At 39.6% G+C, this 22155-nt stretch overlaps 1 protein-coding gene across 5 annotated transcripts; it reads right to left on the bottom strand.

Annotated features, from left to right (window-relative positions):
* Positions 1-11601: 11601 nt before the first annotated feature.
* Positions 11602-21968, bottom strand: LOC115023683 (SHC-transforming protein 4-like). Of its 5 annotated transcripts, none has more exons than XM_029454880.1 (14): positions 21756-21968; positions 21491-21569; positions 20840-21402; positions 19177-19247; positions 16668-16728; positions 16454-16573; positions 16287-16337; positions 14588-14639; positions 14333-14459; positions 13917-14109; positions 13134-13206; positions 12300-12390; positions 12069-12216; positions 11602-11970 (listed from the first exon to the last, which is right to left on the bottom strand). In XM_029454880.1, exons 2-14 carry the CDS (start codon positions 21540-21542, stop codon positions 11842-11844), a joined length of 1731 nt encoding a protein of 576 aa, XP_029310740.1. In that variant the 5' UTR covers positions 21543-21569; positions 21756-21968; the 3' UTR covers positions 11602-11841. The 5 variants fall into 5 exon arrangements, with proteins under 5 accessions (XP_029310740.1, XP_029310757.1, XP_029310765.1 ...); XM_029454897.1 differs by having other exon boundaries at positions 12300-12387; XM_029454905.1 differs by having other exon boundaries at positions 16287-16316.
* Positions 21969-22155: the final 187 nt, after the last annotated feature.

The raw sequence follows: 22155 nt of genomic DNA, 5'->3' as shown, positions 1-22155 counted from the left end.
TTCCCTCTCTTTTGCTTTCATTATCTTGTCACTGAAATATTATTCTGACCCACGTCCCTGTTCTCCATAATAATGGAAGTAATATATTAATAGAAGTACTGGTAAGTAAGTTTGGTGATATAAGATTGTAAATGAGAACAGAAACTTATCTTAATATTGGACTTGTTGTAAGAGAAGAACATCAATTACTGTAAAATGGTATGCATGAGTTGGCAGAAGAGACAAAGGTCCCGAGGAAAAGATAAAAGGTCTTGAGTCGAGGAATGAGAAAGTCTGGGGGAAAGGCAGAGGGCAGAAGTGGTTGATTGGATTATTTGACAGTAAAACAGCCTCTCCCTGGTCGTCTTGGAGCCTAGACTCTCTCTCTCTCTCTCTCTCTCTCTCTCTCTCTCTCTCTCTCTCTCTCTCTCTCTCTCTCTCTCTCTCTCTCTCTCTCTCTCTCTCTCTCTCTCTCTCTCTCTCTCTTCAACCTCTGAAACATAGGGTGTCCTGGATGTGAGGGGCTGAGATGGGATGAGGGTGAAAAGCTGGGATGAGAGCGCAAAGTGTTTTGTGGTGGGTTGGTCGGAGGCAGATACAGCTCACTGGCTTTTACACACTTGAGGTTGGGCATCGACCCGCTTCTATAATGTAATACCACTTGTCCCTCTAGAAGCGATAGTGAGACATAGCTCCAGTCTGCCCTCAGACCAGAGGGAGAGGAAGTACAGCTGTCTGACTTGTAATTATTACAGCCATGTTCCGTGTCTGTTTTATAGTTTGTTTATTGAAATATATTCAAAGTGGCAGAAACGAGAAAACCCCCCTCGCTTCGTCCTCACAGCTGCTAGGTGGCAGCCCCGGCCAAAAAACCATAGCTTTCGGTAGCAGTTAGCTCGAGTGCCAGCACCGGGGGACTGCAAACTCCCTGTTGCTGTTGTTACACAGGTCCAGCCGCCCGCTGTGACTGCCGGCGCTGGGGCTTGTTCTGGTTGAGCTCAAGTCTTTTCGGCCGCTGACTGGGGCTCCGTCTTCTCTCCTGGCTGCGCCGCCACCGGGAAGACGAGATGAATATGTGGGTCGTTTTCTAGTTTCTGCCACTTTTGATTTAGTCCAATAAACAGACTACAGACCCGGTTAACATTAGTGCCCCAGTAAACACAGATGATCAGCCTGTGATTATAAGACAGCAGGGTTTTTGACCGGCTCTCAGAGTTTCAGCAATTTTGTCAAATGTGGGTGTTCTTGCCCACTGACTGACTGACTGCATTACACAAGAATAAATGCAATACAGTAAAATAATACATTAATATGCCAAACTACTACAACTAAAATGTAAACATTAGAGATTGTAGGGGCCCAGTTTAGATGTGAAATACTGCCCCCTATTTCTTTGGAGCAGGTGGCTCAGAATTACACATTGAACCTTTAAACTTTGAACTGATCCAGACTATCTGTTTCCAGTCTTTGAGCTAAACTGGCCATCTGCTAGCTGTAACTTCATATTTACAGTAAACACATGCGAGTAGTATAAATCTAAAAATCTAAATCGTATTATCTCATTCTTGGCACGAAAGCAAACAAGACTATTTCCTAAAATGTTGAACTATTCCTTATTCAGTACAGTTTTTAGGTATTTCTTGAGTATCTTTTGAAGCTACTTATTCTCCTAATTCATTACATTTCAGAGGGAATTATAGTTATTTTTACTCTATTGCATTTACCTGACAGCTGTAGTCAGCCCTGTAATCATGATCATTATATTAATCCCAAAATGTCAGCCTCTACATTGGAACACATGTGTTCCCTCCAAATCGACACTGAGATTACTCCAGTAGTGTCACTCAAATCATTTTTTCAGGAGGTCTCTAATGGGGGAGGGGGGATTCCCTTTAATGCATTAGTAATAATAATAAAATAATTTGAGACATAACACTCTGACATGCTGTGGACATTTTGGATAACAAAGCAGAGACACCACCACTAAAGACAAGCATATGTGTACTCAAACGCAACACTCACATAAAACACACACAGACCACATTGTTAGAGAGACGTCAGAGCTGAGTGTACTGCAGGTTTGTTTCTCGTGAAGCTTCAAGTCATGGTTCTCATCAACATGATGTAGTGTGGGAGAAAACTGATGCCCAGCAGAACAGAGTCACCCTCTGCTCTTCATCAACACGGAGGAGGTGTCATTTACAGTAAGACACCACGTCCCCCACCCCACCCTCCTTCTGCCCCCACCCACCTCTGCGTCTCAAGCCATCCTTTTCTCGGTTAATCCCCTTACTGTGAGGAACTGAGCGTGGGTTTGATTTTGGGAATGTTTTCTCCTCCGGCCTGAAATGGCTGAAGTAGAAATCCTGAAATAGCAAGACTTAAACAGAGGGTGGATAATCATTTTCAAGAGTGTAGTCTGATTTTTTCCTGTAGAGTATTTCAATACCAAACACCAGGCAACCAATTTATTATCATATAATAATACCACAACTTTGAGTTCTTTAATTTCCTTGTTTCTTACTCTTTCTTGCGACAGAAGCTCATTTTTCTTCGGTTACGTCACTTCTTTCACCATCTCATTTTCTGTGTTCATGTGTTTCATATATCCCAAGGCAGTTTTTAATAGCTTAGATTGAGATTGTCTCTCACTGTGCTCCGAGCAGTAACTGTAGCGAGACTTTCTCACACTGTGTGTTGTCTTTGGCTCCAGCAGCCACGGTTCATTTCCTTTTGTCTTCTGCAGCACAACGGCTGCCAATATTCATGTGAAATATTTCAAGAAAATGAGCTGCAGCAGAAATGAGTCTCCCCCTCCTCACTCTTTCTCTCTCTCTCTCTCTCTCTCTCTCTCTCTCTCTCACACACACACACACACACACACACACACTCTCTCTCTCTCTCACTCTTTCTCTCTCTCTCTCTCTCTCTCTCTGTCGCTCTGTCTCTCTTTCTGTCTCTCTCTCTCTCTCTGTCTCTCTCTGTCTCTCTCTCTCTCTCTCTCTCTCTCACACACACACACACACACACACACACACACACACACACACACACACACACACACACACACACACTCTCTCTGTGTCTCTCTGTCTCTTTGTCTCTCTGTCTCTCTCTCTCTCTCTCTCCTCTCTCTCTCTCTGTCTCTCTCTCTCTCTCTCTCTCTCTCACACACACACACATACACACACACACACACACACACACACACACACTCTCTCTGTCTCTCTCTCTCTCTCTCTCTCTCTCTCTCTCTCTCTCTCTCTCTCTCTCTCTCTCTCTCTCTCTCTCTCTGTGTGTTTAATGGGTTACTTGTAAATCTGGAGTTTGGCCTCTGTTGCTTTTTTGTCATGAGGATAATGTAATGATAGAATTCTATCAACTGTTTGGACTTAGCCGTCTATTATCACATATGGTCTCCTTCACTAACACACACACTACACATATACACTGCTGCAGCACAGAATCAAACATAACCACAAAATAACTCGGAAGAATCCCTTTTCGCCTCCAAATGGATCATTTTCCTTGTGTGTACCTAGGCATTGCATGGACTTATTTCCCTTAGAAATTGTTTCCCCAGAAGAACAGAACAGATATTTTCGGGTCATAAAAAGTTGTAATTGGTCTCTTTCATGGTGAGGATGCTTCTTTTAAGCAACAGCTATGAGGAGGAGGAGAGGGGGAACCGGAGTTTGACAGTATGAGTCATCTCTAAGTGTCCTGGGAGCAAGTTTAATAGCTGGTGTACTCACCCTGGATGTTTTTTGGCCGTACTCTGCCTCTGGCGTCACTCCTGATTGAGAAAACAGGACGTTGAATTAGAACACCCCCCATGGATGGAGAAGAGTATTGAGAAAGGCCCTCGCATACCATACCTCAATGTCGGAAATAAACACTCTTGAATCTGCTGATATACACACCCAGGAGTGTACACACACAAAGTTTAAGTGTGTAGTAACTTTCGTATGCATGTCGCACACAATGGACAAATGGAAGGGCCTTTAAAGGAATAGGTTGGGTAAAATGCTTTTCTGCGTTCTGGCCGAGAATTAGATAAGAAGATCGATATCACTCTCATGTCTATCTGTTAAATATAAAGCTACAGCCGACAGCCATTTAGCTTAGCTTAGCCTAAAGACTGGAAACAGGGAGAAACAGCTAGCTTCTGTCCAAAGTAACACAATCTGCTCACCTCTAAAAGCTCAATAATTAACAAGTTATATCTTGTTTGTTTCATTTCATACAAACATTAAAGTGTTCAAAAGAGCAGTGACTTCCAGGAGTCGCCCTCACAGTGATGACTGTTGATTAAACGAAGGAATGCAACTGAATTACTGTAGTTAGCTTTAAACTGGATTTAGCTGGTCAACACACAGGGCGAGATACCTGTGCCACAGGTTTTGATTTATGGTTCACTGTCAGATTTTCCACCGTTGATATATCCGCTAGATGGGGCTTTAATTATATTCCTCGCAGTAATTGTGTTTACATTCTTCCATTTACTTTGTAATATAGAGCCACAGTGGGCTGACACTTAGAGATAGTGTTACAATCGCTTTGTTTATGTTTCTCCATTCACCGTAGAGAGCTGTAAACCTGGTGAGCAGAAGGTTTGCAGCAGAGATGGCTTTGTTAAACGTGTGTTCACAGCAATCAGGGTGTCATGATGATGGTTAAGGTGCATAATGTCCCCTGTTTAATTTTGCCAGGGGACCTTAGTTGTATGTAGATTTCCCCGTCGTGGGACTAATAAAGGATTTGTGATTCTGATGTCATAGCCTACCCCTCTCTCTGCCCTTGTTTCATGCTTGTGTCTTCACTGCACTGATTGCTAAGTACAATGACAAAAGAAAACATTACTTTTAGGACAAAATATAGGTAGCTCAAGCTGATCAATTACAGTTCTGTAGCACAAACATAGGCCTACTTATATTTTTGAGGAGGCACACCTCAACTATGACATAGCTTTGGAGCCAAGTTGCCCTCACTACACCATAGCCTAACCCCGTAATGTGACAGTAGAGGTGCTGGCAAGCGGTTTCGCCGCGCTCCCAGTCTGAACACTGGCCTAGGCTAAGATAAATTAAGCTAACAATCTCTTGTCAGTAGCTTAACATTTAACGGACAGATATCTGGAGAGTGGTGTCAATCTCTTCTCACCTAACTCTTAGCATGAGAAAAGACTTTAAGCATATTTCCCAAAATGTTGAACTATGTTTTTATAGAAGCCCACTTGAGGTAATACCTTGTTGAAATACACTTGCCCTGCTATAAATATTACCCTTTGTAGTGTTTAGCTTAATATATTTTCCTACACATTGCCATTGATTCAACTTCATGGTAGTTTTCGGGGCTGTGATTTGTAATATTGAATTGTAATAAGGTGTTTGTGTAATTTTGACAACACACTGTTTGAATTCACACAGATTTAGTCAGGGTTTGTCCCCTGTGGGGCACAGTGGATTGTATTTTTGTCTTGAACCATCCATCCAGGCTGGTCTAGCCGCCCACTTATCTCCCCTCCACATGTGATTTATGCAGAGTCAGTGTCCCCCCACACAAATCTGACCATCTTAGGGATGGAAAACATTCCCTGTTAAGTTTTCCCACCAGGGGTTGGCCGCCACCAACTGTAAGAGACACTCAGCACAGATGTAGAGAGACCCATAAACACACTCCATGCAAATTGACACATAGAGAAATATACTAATATGCACACACCAGTATTAATGTAATTAAATAATGCTAGGGCATCATTTCCGATACAAATACAAATATTTTTTTCAAAAGGGAGAACAGAAGGGGAGGTTAGGAGGATGACAGAAAAAAAGGTTTTCAACAAAGATACTGTAGATGAAAAGAATTTAACCTTTGACATCGTTGACTGACACTCTACAAATGTTAGCATTTAGCTTCAAGCTAAATGCTAACAACAGTAAAATAACGTGGTCACAATGACTATGCTAACATGCCGATGTTTAGCATGTTCACAATAATTTGCTAATTAGTCCTCAACACAAAGTACAGTTGAGGCTGATGTCATTACTTTTGCAGGTGTTTGGTCTAATCATTGGACAAACTGACATTTTGTGAATGTCTATACAAAAGTCAAATCCATCTAATAATTGAAATGATTAAATGTGGGCCAAAGTGGTGGACCAAATGACACCTAGGCAAATGGCACAAATGGCACTAGATTGCCATAGAAAGGCATGGCTAATAATAATCATTTTAAATCAACTGATTTTTCCTTCAACAATTTTTTTTCTTCTGACTTTAAAACCCAATATGTAGAAAAGTGTTGAAGTTGTAACCCTTCCCTTTGCCACAAACTGAGCCGTCACATTCAATAAGGATGATGGAAATGACCATTCAGCAATGTTATTACACCAAATAAGGAACTGTTTTCTAGCTTTATATATCATATGGGCTATGTATGAACAAGTATATATTACATTTGTTTGTCAAAAAGTAATTCAGAGACAAATGTACGGTACCACACGAAGTGATGTTAATGTTTAGGGTCAAACTCCCTTTTATGAACAATAAAGAAATTCAAACACATATGAGTTCTGGGAGGAAACCAATCACAGACTGAGAGAATATGAAATTCCTTTGCATTTAACTATGAGCTAGTCTCAGAGATCAGAAGTAATGCATGCTTTTATATAGCTTCTAAAACATGTCATTAGTTTAAAATCATATTAATAAGCAAAATCTCATAAAATTAGGAAAAGTATCAAAGTGATAAAAAAACAATTTAAAGTATGTTTTCTGAGCTGCTAAAGACGCCCCAGGTGCTCTAGGAAAACCACAAACAGAAAGTCTCAGCATGACAAAGATTCACTGAATCATCCCTCCTGGTGTTTGTTAGAATCCAAGTTTGATCTCAGCCTCTGCTTGAAATCCAAGGGAGAAGTGTACACTTCTGGCCAAAGCATGAGGAAACGGCAGAGGAATGGAGCGCGAAGAGAGACCAACACTGGAGGGAAAGTTGCCTTTTGAAGTTGGCCAACAGAAAAGTTTTGACTCAAGTCTCCCACATCTGCCTGCTGCCTCGTGCAAGAATCCTGGAATCCCCCACCCCCTCATCGTGTCACACACACACACATATCACACACACGCACACACACACACACACACACACACACACACACACACACACACACACACACACCCACACACAAATGCAGACTTAATTCCAATCCACCGGCACAGAGCATGATAACATTTTGAAGGAAGGTCTTAAGCCAAGTGGCAGATAAGCATTGCTGCTAACTGAACATGAACATGCACACACACACACACACACACACACACACACACACACACACACACACACACACACACACACACACACAACAACACACACACGCACACACAAACTCACACAGAGACGCCTGCACACAAAGTCATAAACTTGGAGCAGAAGCTAATGGCATGAACTGACACTGACCTAGTTTCCAAAGAGGCAATGATAAATAGAGAGTGGAAAGATGAAGATTTGAAAGAGGTAAAGAAACTCCAGGCCATGTTGTGCTTGAGGACACAGAGTGTGTGTGTGTGTGTGTGTGTGTGTGTGTGTGTGTGTGTGTGTGTGTGTGTGTGTGTTTCCGCCAGAGAGGCCTGCCAACAGCCAACAGTCCACACACCCATCAGAGCTTCAGAGACAAGCCGTCATGCTAAGCCGGGGTAGAGGGCTGAGGCCTAGAAGTAGAGGGAGGTAAAAGCTCAAGTAGAGCACTGCTGAGGAGTGAGGCGATCACTGTGGGGGTTACACACACATTCATCTATTCTGCACTGACTCTGGCCAACAGAAACTTACTGTATACTCATTTAACAGAGACTTCTGGCTCGCTGCTCTGCACAGCATGCCCTCACTAGTTCCTGACTTGTGGAAACAGGAAACAGAACCAGGCACAAAAACTAGTCCATCTATTTGTTTGTGTGCATTTGTTCGCAAACCTTACATGACTCACACGTCTCCTTCTCTGCGCCGTCTCTGGAGGAACATACGTGTAGATTTTGGCATGACAGAAACTGCTGCAAAACGGCCCAGTCAGTGGACAAGTCTTGTTTTGTTTCCTCCCAGATTTGAACTCTGTGTGACTCTGATAACATTGAAACGAGGAACAATTTCATGCTCTCGTACTCTGGCCGCTTTTTATGACTTTAATTGTTCCATTAAGGCGCTTCGGGGGCTGGGAATGCTTCGTCATATGTGCAATGCGTGTTTGTGTGTGTGTGTGTGTGTGTGTGTGTGTGTGTGTGTGTGTGTGTGTGTGTGTGTAAAGTTAATGCCCTCAAGCTCATCAGCGTTCAAGTTTATTTTATAAAGGAATTCAAAGAGTTCAGGCTTTTTAATGCTCTGAACCAAAGCTACAGAACCTGAAGATTATTCTGAATGTTTATCATTTCCTGTTTCAGAGTCATGTCATGTCACTGGCTGGGTTCAAGGAATGCACACACACATGTGATAATGTGTCTACTGTAGTTTTAAATGCAGACTCATAATCAACCTGCTGGCCAATGATGTTTGTCCTCAAAGCTTAACTCCTCAGTGTTTTATCTTGAAAGTGGAAGTGGTGATACTGCATCTATTGCTGCTGCTGACTACTTGTACATGTTTTTTAATTAGATTAGCATAAAATAGGTTACAGGTGAACACAGTGGCCATTTAATATGTTAATATGGCTACAACTCATTATTATTTTTATCATCGATTCATGTGCTGATTATTTTCACAATTAATCGATAAATCTTTTGAATTCTAAAATCTCTGAAATAAAGATATAGAGATAGAAATAGAGATAAATGTCGCCCTAACTTGACTTATTCAAAATGCTGGCTTTTACATTGCATGTTCTCGTACTATGTTTACTGAAATGCACTAAAACAACAAGGCAAATTCCATTTCCGTAAATACTTGGCAATAAACCTGATTCTGATTCTGACTGATTTGTCCAAACACTTTTTTGCTGCTCAACTAATCAATGATTGAAGTTACTGTTCTCATTGTAAGAGTTATGAGTAGTGGTATTTTAAATGTTTTTTTCCGGTTGAAGTTAGTATATATTAAGTAAATGATAGATGTAAAGTAAAATAGTTATCCGCAGTGACCATTATGATCTGTTTCATTTGTAGAGCACAGGTACTTAGCCCACATCATTTCCCAAAGTAAAGCAACTACAATTTGACAATTCTCTTATAATATACTAAGTAAATTTGGAAGTTAGAAATTACTTTAAAAGACCCTTTGGTACCGGATACATAGTGTGTTGATAGCTAAAATGTTAAAGTGCTGTGTTAAGTGGAATATTTACAGTGATCTCTTTAGTTTTCATCCCTTTAAAAGGAGAATCGCTCAGAAATGGACCCAGCTTATGTTCCTCCCTAAACTGCCTACACAGGTTACCAGCTGCTGCTTTGACATGAATGAGGGGTCAGAGGTCAAACAGTGACCTCACAGATTTGACAACATGTGACCATCAGCAGGCCTCACAAGGCTGAAAGAATGGCATCACACACTAGGTCATTGCTGTTCTTGGTGAGTTGTTTTGGGCGAGGCCCGTGTGACTCAGAGAAAATCCAGAGGGACGTAATAGAAGCAGGAAAATCACTTCACTTGGTTGAAAAATCACTTAATTTCACACTTATGATAGCTTTCATGATAGTTATCTGATTTATAGTTGTGCGAGAGACATTTTCAGTTTCTGTTTGTTTACTGACTGAATCAGATAAGATGCAGATATCATTATCACATGAAACTTGTGCACAAAGTGTGTAGGAAAAAGCAGAGATTACATTTCAGACATGTTCTTTTCCTGCTCTTCGTAACAAGCCAGATAAGCCCTCTTTTTTGACACCCCAAAAGCTAAGGATTGTGGGAAGCTATGTGAGATCTGTGATTACATTTGACAGAATTATCTGAACAGAAAGTTTTTAAGTGTTGTTTTTCTTTAGATAATCTATCAGTGTCAGTCAGTCTTTAGCAGAGCTGCTTCTTTCCCCATAAACTGACAGTGGTTCCCCGATCCCAGCCTAACAAGCTGTGCTGAGGGTGATTAATGTGGGCGAGACCCTCCGAGCCTCTCAGAGGACGATGAGGGCCACAGCCCGAAAACAGTCAGCTGCATACTTTCAGCACACAGTCATCTTTCACTTCACCAAAATCTGCAAGTGACAGGCTGCTGAAAACTAAGGGAGAAGAGTTGCAGCAATTATTATAGGCTGTTTACCACACGTAATCTTCACCACTCTTTCTGACACACATCTGTTTCAAGAACACCGGAGTAACAAATCAGGATGCCTATGTAGTTTAAATCAGTGGTTTGAGCATATATGTATTTGCCATATTTCATCATGAACATATTATATACAAGATTATGAAGAAATGCAATGACCACATAAACACATTTTTTAAAGAATTTTTAGAAATCTAGCCAGAGAGTATTTGGCCAATCAAGAAAACATATTTGGGTGTATGCTGAGGGGGAATTAGCTGGTGTAAAGACTGATAGCACCATCGTGTGGCTAAATGAAAAGATGTGTATTACTTGATTTACATAGTGATTATTTTTCCAGATGTTGGCTCAAGTGTAGAAACTGAAGTCATAATAAGATATATATAAAAGAAACATGTATTTTCAGTTATTAATGATGACCATGTGAATTAGGAGTTATTAGCCAATCAGATTTTAGTTTTAAAAGTCACAATTAGAAAGAGCATTTGATACAACCTGGAAGATGAAACATGCTCATGGGCCTCAGCAGACAAGATTCCTGCTCTGAAGTTGCCATCTAATATTTGCATGATGTTTCTACTGTTGCTAGTACAATACTGACCTTACACGTGCAGAACAAATAATGTGAGGCCCTTTCACACTTTGTTCAGAACTGCAGTTGCTTTCAAGTTGCAACATGTGAAGTTGGCACCAAAGAAAAGAGTCACAGTCAAATCAGCGCAGTTAATCATGCGTGCATTTGGGTGTGCGTGTCTCCAAAAGCCTTACCAGACGCTCTCAACTCCATGTTTCTTTGGTCACATTGACACCAGAATAATAAAACTATCTATTAAATCAAACAACTCTTCCTCTTCTTTGTGCAGCACTGAGTACAATGAGCACTTTGATTGAACTCTTCAGGAAACACTAATGCCACCTTGGACTCCACCAAAATAAGACAACAAAACAAGACTTAAATTACAAAGTCCAGTAATCCATTCTGTAAAGAAAAATGAAGATGACACTTTATAAGGAACAAGAACATTACTATTTGCATATTTGTCATCATATCTGGGACTAAACTGTAAACCTGTTTCTGTAGATCCTGCTAACAAAGACAATTTGAATGATTAATTCAGAATGTAAGAAACAAGTGGAATGAAAAGTTAATTCAAAAGTCGAGCATGGGAAATGGGGACACAATGCAACCACAAGTCAAAACAAACGAACACAAGGCAAATTTAGCATGTTAAAAATTATTCAGAAAATCTGCCAACATTCTGGTCATTTCCTTCCGACACCAGTGATCGTGCTTAGACTGCGAGGAAACACAAGCAGATTCAGGCCGAGAGAGAGAGACAAGATGTTCTGCAGACGAGCTGTTCACAACACAGAGCGAGGCACAAGTAGAGAATTTACTCAAATGTTCAGAAAATCTAACAATACAGTATGTACTTTGATGACCAAATATTAAAATAGTATGGGAAGTGATGTCTGACACATTGACAGGTTGATTTTAAAGGAGCTAAAAGTGTTGAAACCCAGGTTTACATTTTTTCTTTTGCTTTGGCACAATGTGACTGTTGCTGATGTCTAATGACTAATGTATGCATGTGACAGTCTATGAATGTGTTTGTTAGTGTCTTTGCAGGATTGGCTCTTTCAGATACAGCTCACTGCTTCCAGACACGATGGGCATCTGGTTCTCCATGTGGAAACGCACCAGGTGACTAACACTCAGAAACACCTGATCACGGGTCCGCACCTGGTCACACAAAGACACAGACAACAAGGTTAAACATTAGGGCCAGATACCATTCGCCTCTCCTCATGCTTTGTGTGTTTGAACACAACAACTCTAACCTGTCCATGTGGATCCACCAGGAGCAGGTGCCGCATGGTGCCTCCCTCCATCCCGCTGAGTACATACTGACCAGAGGCAGAGCTGCTCTCTCTGACCAGGAAATCCCCACTACAGGTGAGAAGCGACTCAGCCTGCTCTCTTCCTAACCTGGGATGAAAGACACAAAGTTACTGAGAAAGCAAGAGGGGAGACAAACTGGTAGTGGAGAAGCAGGTCTGTTGATTACCCACCTGCCGTGGTACCAGCCTTCCTCCTGGATCAGGTCCTGGATCCGTGTCTCAGAGAGAGGAGGAAACTGTTCAGCACCGACCTCAGATACTACTGAGATACAACAGAGGAAAAATATAACAGGACAGAACAATGTTGCTCCAACCAGAATTACCTTTAAACAACGATTATATCTATTCTGTTGCACCAAATCTTAAGTGTTGCTTTCTTAAATCTCACTCTATTCAGCGACTCAACTAAACCACTAAAGGCTGACTTGTGGTGGAGTTTAAACTGACAGTTGAGGTGCTTTTAATTTATTCATGCAAATATAGCAAACTGAGTGAGCTTCTGAGGAAAAAGCATGGACTAAACCCTGTTGAGATTCATGATGAATGCATGATGAAACAGTGATGGCTCTATTCATGGCCTTTTCTCAGTTATTGTTTTGATCTGGAGATTTATTCTGGCCTATTATGTTTTTCAATTGTAGTTTGAACTAAGATTACACTTTGGTTTAAACCATTTAAATGAGTTTCACTTAATCAGGTTGTAATTTAAATCTGGTTTCATCATTATATTATATTTATTTACTTACTTTATTTTAGTATTCATTTTACTTTAACAGTGGTGACTTTACAGTTACAGCAACAAAATAAAGGATGAAATAATATTCATAATAATTCTAATAATAACATATTGCCGTTATTGTGATTGTAGTGTACAAATTTGTGGAATTGGTTTAATCATTTCAAACAAAGTTCAAACACTTTATTAAACACATATGGTAATGTAGTTTCATACTGACACATAGTATATATTTGAATTTGGGCTGGCAGTGTAATGCTGAGTTTTACCTGCAGGTGGAGCTGGAGTTTCTTCTGTGATGGAGCAGTTCTCATACAGTGAAACAGGCTGAGACGAACAAACCTGCAATAGCACTAGATGAGTCATGCACACAAGACAGAGATCTGTGTGTATGTGTGTGTGTGTGTGTGTGTGTGTGTGTGTGTGTGTGTGTGTGTGTGTGTGTGTGTGTGTGTGTGTGTGTGTGCTCATGACCGGAAAGTTGCTGACTTAATTTCCAGATTAGCACAATCATTCTGGGAAGTTATTACCAACAATCCTTGAACAATGCCATTAAAGCTCAACTGGTTCTGCTCAGTGGTTCTGCGGTCCACTAGTGATATGTAATAAGAAATATAGACACTCCAGTGGGATGTAATACAATATACAATATATGCACACATCCAAGGACTCACTCCATCACTTTAGCATTAGGTCTTCCTGAGTTAAAATCTACCCACAAAAACATCAACACCAGTTCTAACTTACTTACTTGTTGTTTCTGAAGTTTGCAAGCATACTTTAAGGCTTTCCTCAGAGGTTGCTCAGTTGCTATAATTATATAATACTACACAGTACAATACAAATATATAACATATTCTGATCTAATATAATGTTAATACATTACATAATTATTATTTTCCATCTTTTGATCATGAGAGACAACACAACAGAGCAACTTAATCTGCTGAGGAAGGCCATGGGATGGGGTTGAAAGCTTTGGAAGCAAAAAGTTGGTCCTTTTTTCAGGTCAAACTGCTGCTGACTAAATATTATTTGTGTTGAACTCTTACCCCCTGTATGTCATGATCCTGTTTGTTCTCCTGCCTTGTGATCCGCAGGTCCTCTATTCCACCAGTGGGTGGCATCTTTCCTGGGATCACATTGTAGTAGTCACGGTGCTCGTTGACTTCACCTTCCTGCTTGGTCTTTTGGTCTGTTATCGTCTCCTCTGGGCTCCATTTGTGACCGATCCTCACTGCTGACCTGCACACAGAGAATTGCATGATGTTCACTTCACTGCCTCCGCTATAGAGAAGCTATGACATGAGTAGCTCAGTCTGTGAAGTGCTTAAAAAAACCGTCTCAAAACCCATCTCTACCGACTGGCCTGCCCTGTGCAGGGGCTGTCCTCTGTTTTTGAATATGTGTTATATATACAATATAAAAACACACCATTAGAGACAGCTACAATAGACAGGTGGACAACCTGGGATTGTTGGAGAGGAGCGATGGGGTTTGGCTGAGAAGTTGGCGGAAACGAGTCTCAAAGGCCTGACCGATGCTGTTGATAACCTCACCGGCCCGACCCCGGGGACACTCCAGGATGTGACATGCTGACAGGGAGAGTGAAAGACAGATGATTTTTCCATAGAAATGAGAGTAAAAGCTTCTGCTTACACAATGGAGCCAGAAAGTCCAAAGGAAGCCCAGCTCATCATAATGTCAAATTAGAGTCTCTTACCTCTCTGATTGACGAGGTCTTTGGCAACATAAGCGATGTAATCTGCCATGTCCTGCACACAAAATGAGAGAAAAATGATGACAAGTGTAATTTAAAGCAAGAGTATTTAACTGTTGCTGGACATTGGCCACTTTAGCCACAAATGGTCATTACAAGATGCTAAATGTTAATATAAACATATTGTATACATATAGTTTAACAGTAGAACAAGTAGATCAAATAATAATAAAGTCAAAACACAGATTTAATAATTACAAAGCAGTAACTGTCAAAGGTTTGCCAACATTAGCAAACATTATAGCCAACATAAATTACTAGTCATACCAGAACAAGTTAAGCTGCAGCAGAAAATCCCCTGTGTATTGAACTACAAAAGGTTTCCTTTTATTGCCCATAAATTCAAGTTTTTATTTGTAAGAATAGTTCCTCTTTCCGAAATTTCATAATCTCCCTTTGAAGGTATTCTGGATTTTCTGTTTATGTGCACGAGGTCACTAATAAACCTCCTGACTGTCTTATTGTGTGGTTCAGTTTATAATCTGTACACCAGGTGGGTTAAGGATCAGTATTCAGACCTTCGATTCATTTTTTCTTAATTTAGTCTTTGACAACACAGCAGACATTTTCCGTTAATGGTCATCCACGTGTGTTCTCTGTTTAATGAATTCCCTCCCTATCAGTGGTTGTCTGATACTAATACAGAGCAGAGTCAGCTGAATGTGTTCCACCATAAAGCCTCTGTGGCAGATATCTTCTATGTGTCCTAGTCAACTGAGCCGAGGTTTAGAGCACACTACAAGATTATTTTAGCTAATTAATTAAACTGCGAGCTATAATCCCATCCAGAGCTTCGCCGGTCTTGTGTTTCCCAGAGAATAAACTGCATTCCTGCTCTGTCTAAATGTCACAGTATCAACATGGCATGACATACAGTACATACCCAGCATTTGTATTCACTGTTTGTTTAAGATGAAAAATTGAGTTCATAGACCCAAATCAAATCATAAATAACAGTTTTATTTAGTCTAAAGTTTATTCAGCAGGATTTGACCTAGACAGCAGCTAACAGCTGACATGTCCTGCCGGCTGTTCAGACACTAACAGTGCAGCATTGATTTTTCCCACTCAGGATGAATAACCTAAATTCTGTCATATGGAAATAATGTAGGCATAGAGGGAAAGGGAAGGACAAATAGATAAGAGTAATTAGTTTGAAACAGTTAAAAATAATTTTTATTTTCCGACTTTGTTTTAGCTGTTTTAACTTTTAAATGCACTGTAAGGCAACCTTGGGTGTCCTATAAGGTGCCTCTAAATAAAATGTATTATTATTATTATTATTATTATTATTATTATTATTATTATTATTATTATTATTATTATTATTATTATAATTAAAGTACATTCAAAGATTCAAGAGCTGTGGTGGGAAATAATTAAATCCTCCACAAATGTCAACAAACCAAGCAGTAATCACCCCCTGTGTGTGTATGTGTGTGTGTGTGTGTGTGTGTGTGTGTGTGTGTGTGTGTGTGTGTGTGTGTGTGTGTGTGTGTGTGTGTGTGTGTGTGTGTGTGTGTGTGTGTGTGTACTCATGACCGGAAAGTTGCTGACTTAATTTCCAGATTAGCACAATCATTCTGGGATGGTGTGTGTTCGTGTCCTGTTATGAACATGTTTGTACATGAATATAACATACCGGGTCTCCTCCTGAGGCAAATGAAATGGCCTGCATGGGGTGGTGGGCAATCTTCTCAGGAAGAGAAAAGAGAAAAAAACAAAAGCACATAAAGTTGTTTTAATCCATACCTCAATAATTCAGATGTGTGATAGTTTTAATTTGGTTAAACGTGTTGAAGCTGTCACCTGTAAGGAGGAGGCAGCGATCAGAGTCACACTGTCTGTAGACACAGTGAGATTGATCCTGCTCCCAGAAAACTGCAGGTTGATTTGACCCAGAAGAGCAGACAGTCCCTTGCATACAGGCTGATGGTGACAACAATCTATTATTCTAGTTGTGTCTGTGTTGATTGCATTAGTTTACTGTATGTGTGTAAGTGTGTGTGTTTGTGTATCTTACCCTTTTAGTTTTCACTGCTGACTTGGCTGATGTCCTCTCACATAGTCTGCTGATTGCCTCTCTGCACACAAACACACACACAAACACACACACACACATTTAATAAACATGTACACATATAGACAGAGATACACACACCAAACACAGAGATACCTTTGTAAATACAGTATGTGATCCAGTGTGCACGGCTAACATGTGACTTGCATGTGAGAACATGAGAAGAAGGAAACTCGCACGAAGCTCATCTACAGTTTATCAGAGAAATAAAATATACTACAAAATTTCTTTAAAATGTATTACTATATGGAGTGGTAAAATGACACTAAGTACTTTTATTTAAGTGCAGTACTTAAGTCCAATTTTTAGTTACTTGTACTTTATTTTAGTATTTCTGTTTTCTGCTACTTTATACTTCTACAAAGTATAGTACAGTAAAGTATAGTATAGTATAGTAAAGTATAGTAAAGTATAGTATAGTATAGTAAAGTATAGTAAAGTATAGTATAGTAAAGTATAGTATCGTATAGTATAGTATAGTATAGTATAGTATAGTATAGCAAAGTATAGTAAATTATAGTATAGTATAGCAAAGTATAGTAAAGTATAGTATACTATAGTAAAGTATAGTATAGTATAGTATAGTATAAGTAAAGTAAAGTAAAGTAAGTAAGTTATAGTATAGTATAGTAAAGTATAGTATAGTAAAGTAAAGTATGGTAAAGTATATTATAGTTTAGTATAGTAAAGTATAGTATAGTATAGTAAAGTATAGTAAAGTATAGTAAAGTATAGTACAGTAAATTATTAGTATAGTATAGTATAGTATAGTAAAGTATAGTATAGTATAGTATAAGTATAGTATAGTAAAGTATAGTATAGTATAGTATAGTATAGTATAGTAAAGTATAGTAAAGTATAGTATAGTAAGTATAGTATAGTATAGTATAGTAAAGTATAGTATAGTATAGTATAGTAAAGTATAGTAAAGTATAGTACAGTATATTATAGTATAGTATAGTATAGTGTAGTATAGTAAAGTATAGTATAGTATAGTATAGTAAGTATAGTATAGTATAGTATAGTAGTAAAGTATAGTACAGTAAAGTATAGTATAGTATAGTATAGTATAGTATAGTATAGTAAAGTAAAGTAAAGTAAAGTAAAGTATAGTATAGTAAAGTAAAGTAAAGTAAAGTATAGTATAGTATAGTAAAGTATAGTAAAGTAAAGTATAGTATAGTATAGTATAGTATAGTAAAGTATAGTATAGTATAGTAAAGTATAGTATAGTATAGTATAGTATAGTACAGTAAAGTAAAATATAGTAAAGTATAGTATAGTATAGTACAGTAAAGTATAGTATAGTATAGTATAGTAAAGTATAGTAAAGTATAGTATAGTAAAGTATAGTAAAGTATAGTATAGTAAAATATAGTATAGTATAGTAAAGTATAGTATAGTATAGTAAAGTATAGTATAGTAAAGTATAGTATAGTATAGTATAGTATAGTATAGTATAGTAAAGTATAGTATAGTATAGTATAGTACAGTAAAGTAAAATATAGTAAATTATAGTAAAGTATAGTTTAGTACAGTAAAGTATAGTATAGTATAGTAAAGTATAGTATAGCAAAGTATAGTATAGTAAAGTATAGTAAAGTATAGTATAGTATAGTAAGTATAGTATAGTATAGTAAGTATAGTATAGTAAAGTATAGTATAGTATAGTATAGTAAAGTATAGTATAGTATAGTATAGTACAGTAAAGTAAAATATAGTAAATTATAGTAAAGTATAGTTTAGTACAGTAAAGTATAGTATAGTATAGTAAAGTATAGTATAGTATAGCAAAGTATAGTATAGTAAGTATAGTAAAGTATAGTAGTAAAGTATAGTATAGTATAGTATAGTATAGTGTAGTATAGTATAGTATAGTATAGTATAGTACAGTACAGTAAAGTATAGTATAGTATAGTATAGTATAGTATAGTAAAGTATAGTATAGTAAAGTATAGTAAAGTATAGTACAGTGCAGTAAAGTATAGTATAGTATAGTATAGTACAGTAAAGTATAGTATAGTATAGTATAGTATAGTAAAGTATAGTATAGTAGTATAGTAAAGTATAGTATAGTATAGTAACACAAAAGTGGCCTGGAAAAACAAGGTATTTCTCTTTCTCTTTCTCTTAATAAGAGTATGTGAGATCATTAGGAGGAAATTCATCTAATTGGATTTTCTGCTCCATCCTTCAACAGTGTTGTTGTGAACAGACATAGCTGTGTCCTTCGGCGTTTGGCATCCTGCACAAGGATGTCAATATTATAAGATGACGAGAAAGCCCCGGTTTATGAAACATTATATGTTTAATTTGATTTCCCCCTTTGAAACATTTTTCAAAACCACACAATATATGCCCCTCCTCTTCTTATTTCATGCTCATGCAGAGATCGTGTCAGCAGTTAGATATGTGTGTGTGTGTGTGGGGGGGGGGGGGTGTAACCTCCTACCGTGTGACTTTCATTCTCGTATCAAAGTCGAGCGTTCTCATGGATTGGGTCACCTCCACATTACCCATGTACTACGAAAACACAACAAAACAGTTACAGTTACTCACTGATAACAATGTTAAATAATACACCTAGAAACAGCCATAATAAAGATGATAAGATCTTATTCACAGTGCTGATGTGGGCAATGTTTCCCTCTTGTTTCTCCTCAATTTAGATGGGATTGAAAGATAAGTGGGAGGTGGTAAGGAGCATTACAGTATAAATACTGGTGCAGTATTGGACATTTTAAATTGACTTGGCAACAGATTAAGTGGAAAAATGTTTAGGGATCACTTAGATAGTAAAAATCGAACCATTACAAAGGTATGTCATGCTTTTATTTTAACTCTTCTTACGGTCTCAGAAATCTATGACAGGACTACACAAGAAATCTAAAAATATTGAACAAAAACAAGCAAACGAGACTCAGAGTCTTGGTCAGACCAACTTTGCCATCCTTTGAGCAAATTCATGCATATGTGACCGTCTCTTCTTTCCCACTCATAACTGCTGGCTGAGGTCACGGGAGCATTAAATGTATGTACAGTTGTGCTAATCGACCAAAACTGTGAAAAAGCCTGTCCATAGTTATCCGACATGCAACTTCTGCACTTTCTGGACATCTTGACATTTAGTTAATGCAACCAGCCAACATTTAGGCCATGTGCTCGGATACACTTAGTCCCACTTCTATTGGCTGTGAGCTTCAGCAGAGCAGACCCCATAGGCTGCAGGCAGGATGAGTAAATCCACTGATGAAGACCAGACTTAAATCAATATGTATTGCGTGTGTATGTGGGTGGGTGGGAGTGTGTAATGTATGTGTGTGCTTGTTTATAAAGGACAATCAAACAGTCCGTTCTCATTTCCATCAGCGGTCAGCTCACAGGCCCTGCTCTTAATCACCCATGCGGACACACCTCCGGTTCTAGGACAGCATGGGCTCTGCTGATACCGGATACATTCACACACATGCACTCACACACACACACACACACACACACACACACACACACACACACACACACACACACACAACACACACACACACACACACACACACACACAGACACACACACACTTGCACTCACACACAGTAGCAGAGCAGATCTAGAGTGGAGCAGAGAGCCAGGATGAGTCACTACTGCCTACACAGGAAGCTCTATCTAGGAGGGAGGGGATGAACGTACTAAAGTGAGTGTGATGGTGTGGATAAAGCACAGGAGTGCACAGAGTGTGCGTGTGTGTGTGTGTGTGCGTGTGTGTGTGTGTGTGTGTCCTGTGTGTGTCCTGTGTTCACATGTATGTGTTTGTGTTGGCACTAGTAAGAATTAAACTGCGTACCTGCCTCAACTCCCTGATGGGATCCTGGATATGAGGCTACCGATACTTTCTTGCTTAGTGTAAAGTGAAGACGCTTTACATTAACACACAATAAATAATATTTTAGTGATAACACATTTACAATTTTAGGCAAATTGTCAAAGTGATATACATGAAGATCAGTCGGGCAAGGACCATTCCACATACTCTTTGTTGCAGTCTGCTACACAAGCGTATTTCTGTTTGTGCACAGCAGAGTGTATTCATGCACTGTTATTAGTTAACATGTGATAGGTACCTTGATGTGATGGTGAACCACTCTGTTTGCCGTCCCCACCGCTGTACAGTCATCTACTGCAGAGGAAGTCTTAATAGGGCACAGACCGTCTCTGTGTTGTGAGCAAGGAGGACAGCCGGGGGTCCAGGAGAGGCTGGCCATCTGATGCAGGGTGATGGGTCTTTTTGTGCAGCGCGGAGCCGAGGGAGTTAGGTTTTGGCCGGTGGATAGGGGCACTTTGAGGGAAGTTTGGCTACAAAATCTCTGGTTAGGCCCTGAGCCCCACTCTGCTCTGGACAATGGTCTGTCAGCGTGTCCATCAATGGTTCTGTCCCGGGCTCTGTTTGTCTGTCCCATCAGGCCCTGCAGGGAAATAGGACTCTGCAATCGGATGTTGGCCACACGGGGGATGAAGTCGCTCAGTGTGGACAGCCCGTGGTGGTTGGGCGTCCCGGGATCCAGCTGGGCAAAGTCAGAGTCTAAGCAAAGGTCGCTCTTAAGGGGCAGCATTTTTTGGGGCCGATCCTCCAGAGACGTCAGTGAATCATTGCGCAGACGACTGTATTTGGTGCGCTTCAGCATGCCTGTAGAAGATGAAACAGAAAGTGTGACAACCAGAGATGCAGCACACGGATTTTCATTGTGTCAGTAGTGACAAACGTGAAGAGCTACCTGGTAAGAGTCCTTTCTGTGATTTGAACCTGGGTAGGCTTTGCTCTCTCATACTCACGGACCTGGAAAAAGGAGAGCACTAGGACAAAATAGAAAAGACTTGATAACTTCGATTTGACTAGCAGAAAACAGGAGAGGCATGAAAAGCATTAAGTTGATCATTTTGGTTGAATTGCTAATCAGCTGATCTTTAGGAAAGGATCTTAGCATCTGCCGTTTCTTTGTCCTCAGATTATTACTGTGGGTTACAGGAGATTCAACTCACCAGACTGGGGATGTCCTGTGTAGTCTAAAGTCCAGTCTGCTCCGCTCTATTCATGCCGAGTCCCGTCCCATCACACTGACCCATACTCTTTCTCAGTTGCCAGGCTTCCAGCTCTGCTTCACCTCCACATCAACTTTCCTCCCCTCTGCCTTTTCTCTCTGAGGCACAGCAGAATTGTGCAGCTTTTATGAATGAACTTTTCTCTTTTTTTTATGAATGAGAGGCTCTCGCTCACTTCCTCTGTGTCTCTCTATGACGGTGCATGCAGATGAATGTGTGAATGGAGCTGAGGAGAGATTGACAGACGGCCCCTAAGGCTCACTCCCCCTCCCTCACCCATAAACTACCATCCAATCACAGACGGGTAGGGTGACTCATGCTGTACACACACACACACACA

Source organism: Cottoperca gobio, chromosome 3, assembly GCF_900634415.1.
Source record: "Cottoperca gobio chromosome 3, fCotGob3.1, whole genome shotgun sequence".
Taxonomy (NCBI): Eukaryota; Metazoa; Chordata; class Actinopteri; order Perciformes; family Bovichtidae; genus Cottoperca; species Cottoperca gobio.
This window is presented reverse-complemented; position numbering and strand designations above follow the sequence as displayed.

Coding starts and splice junctions, on each gene's coding strand:
- LOC115023683 (XM_029454880.1), bottom strand. CDS start 21,542: ATGAGAGAGCAAAGCCTACCCAGGTTCAAATCACAGAAAGGACTCTTA. Junction 21,403..21,490: donor ACAGAAAGGACTCTTACCAG/GTAGCTCTTCAC, acceptor CATCTTCTACAG/GCATGCTGAAGCGCACCAAA. Junction 16,574..16,667: donor CAGCAGTGAAAACTAAAAGG/GTAAGATACACA, acceptor TGTCACCATCAG/CCTGTATGCAAGGGACTGTC.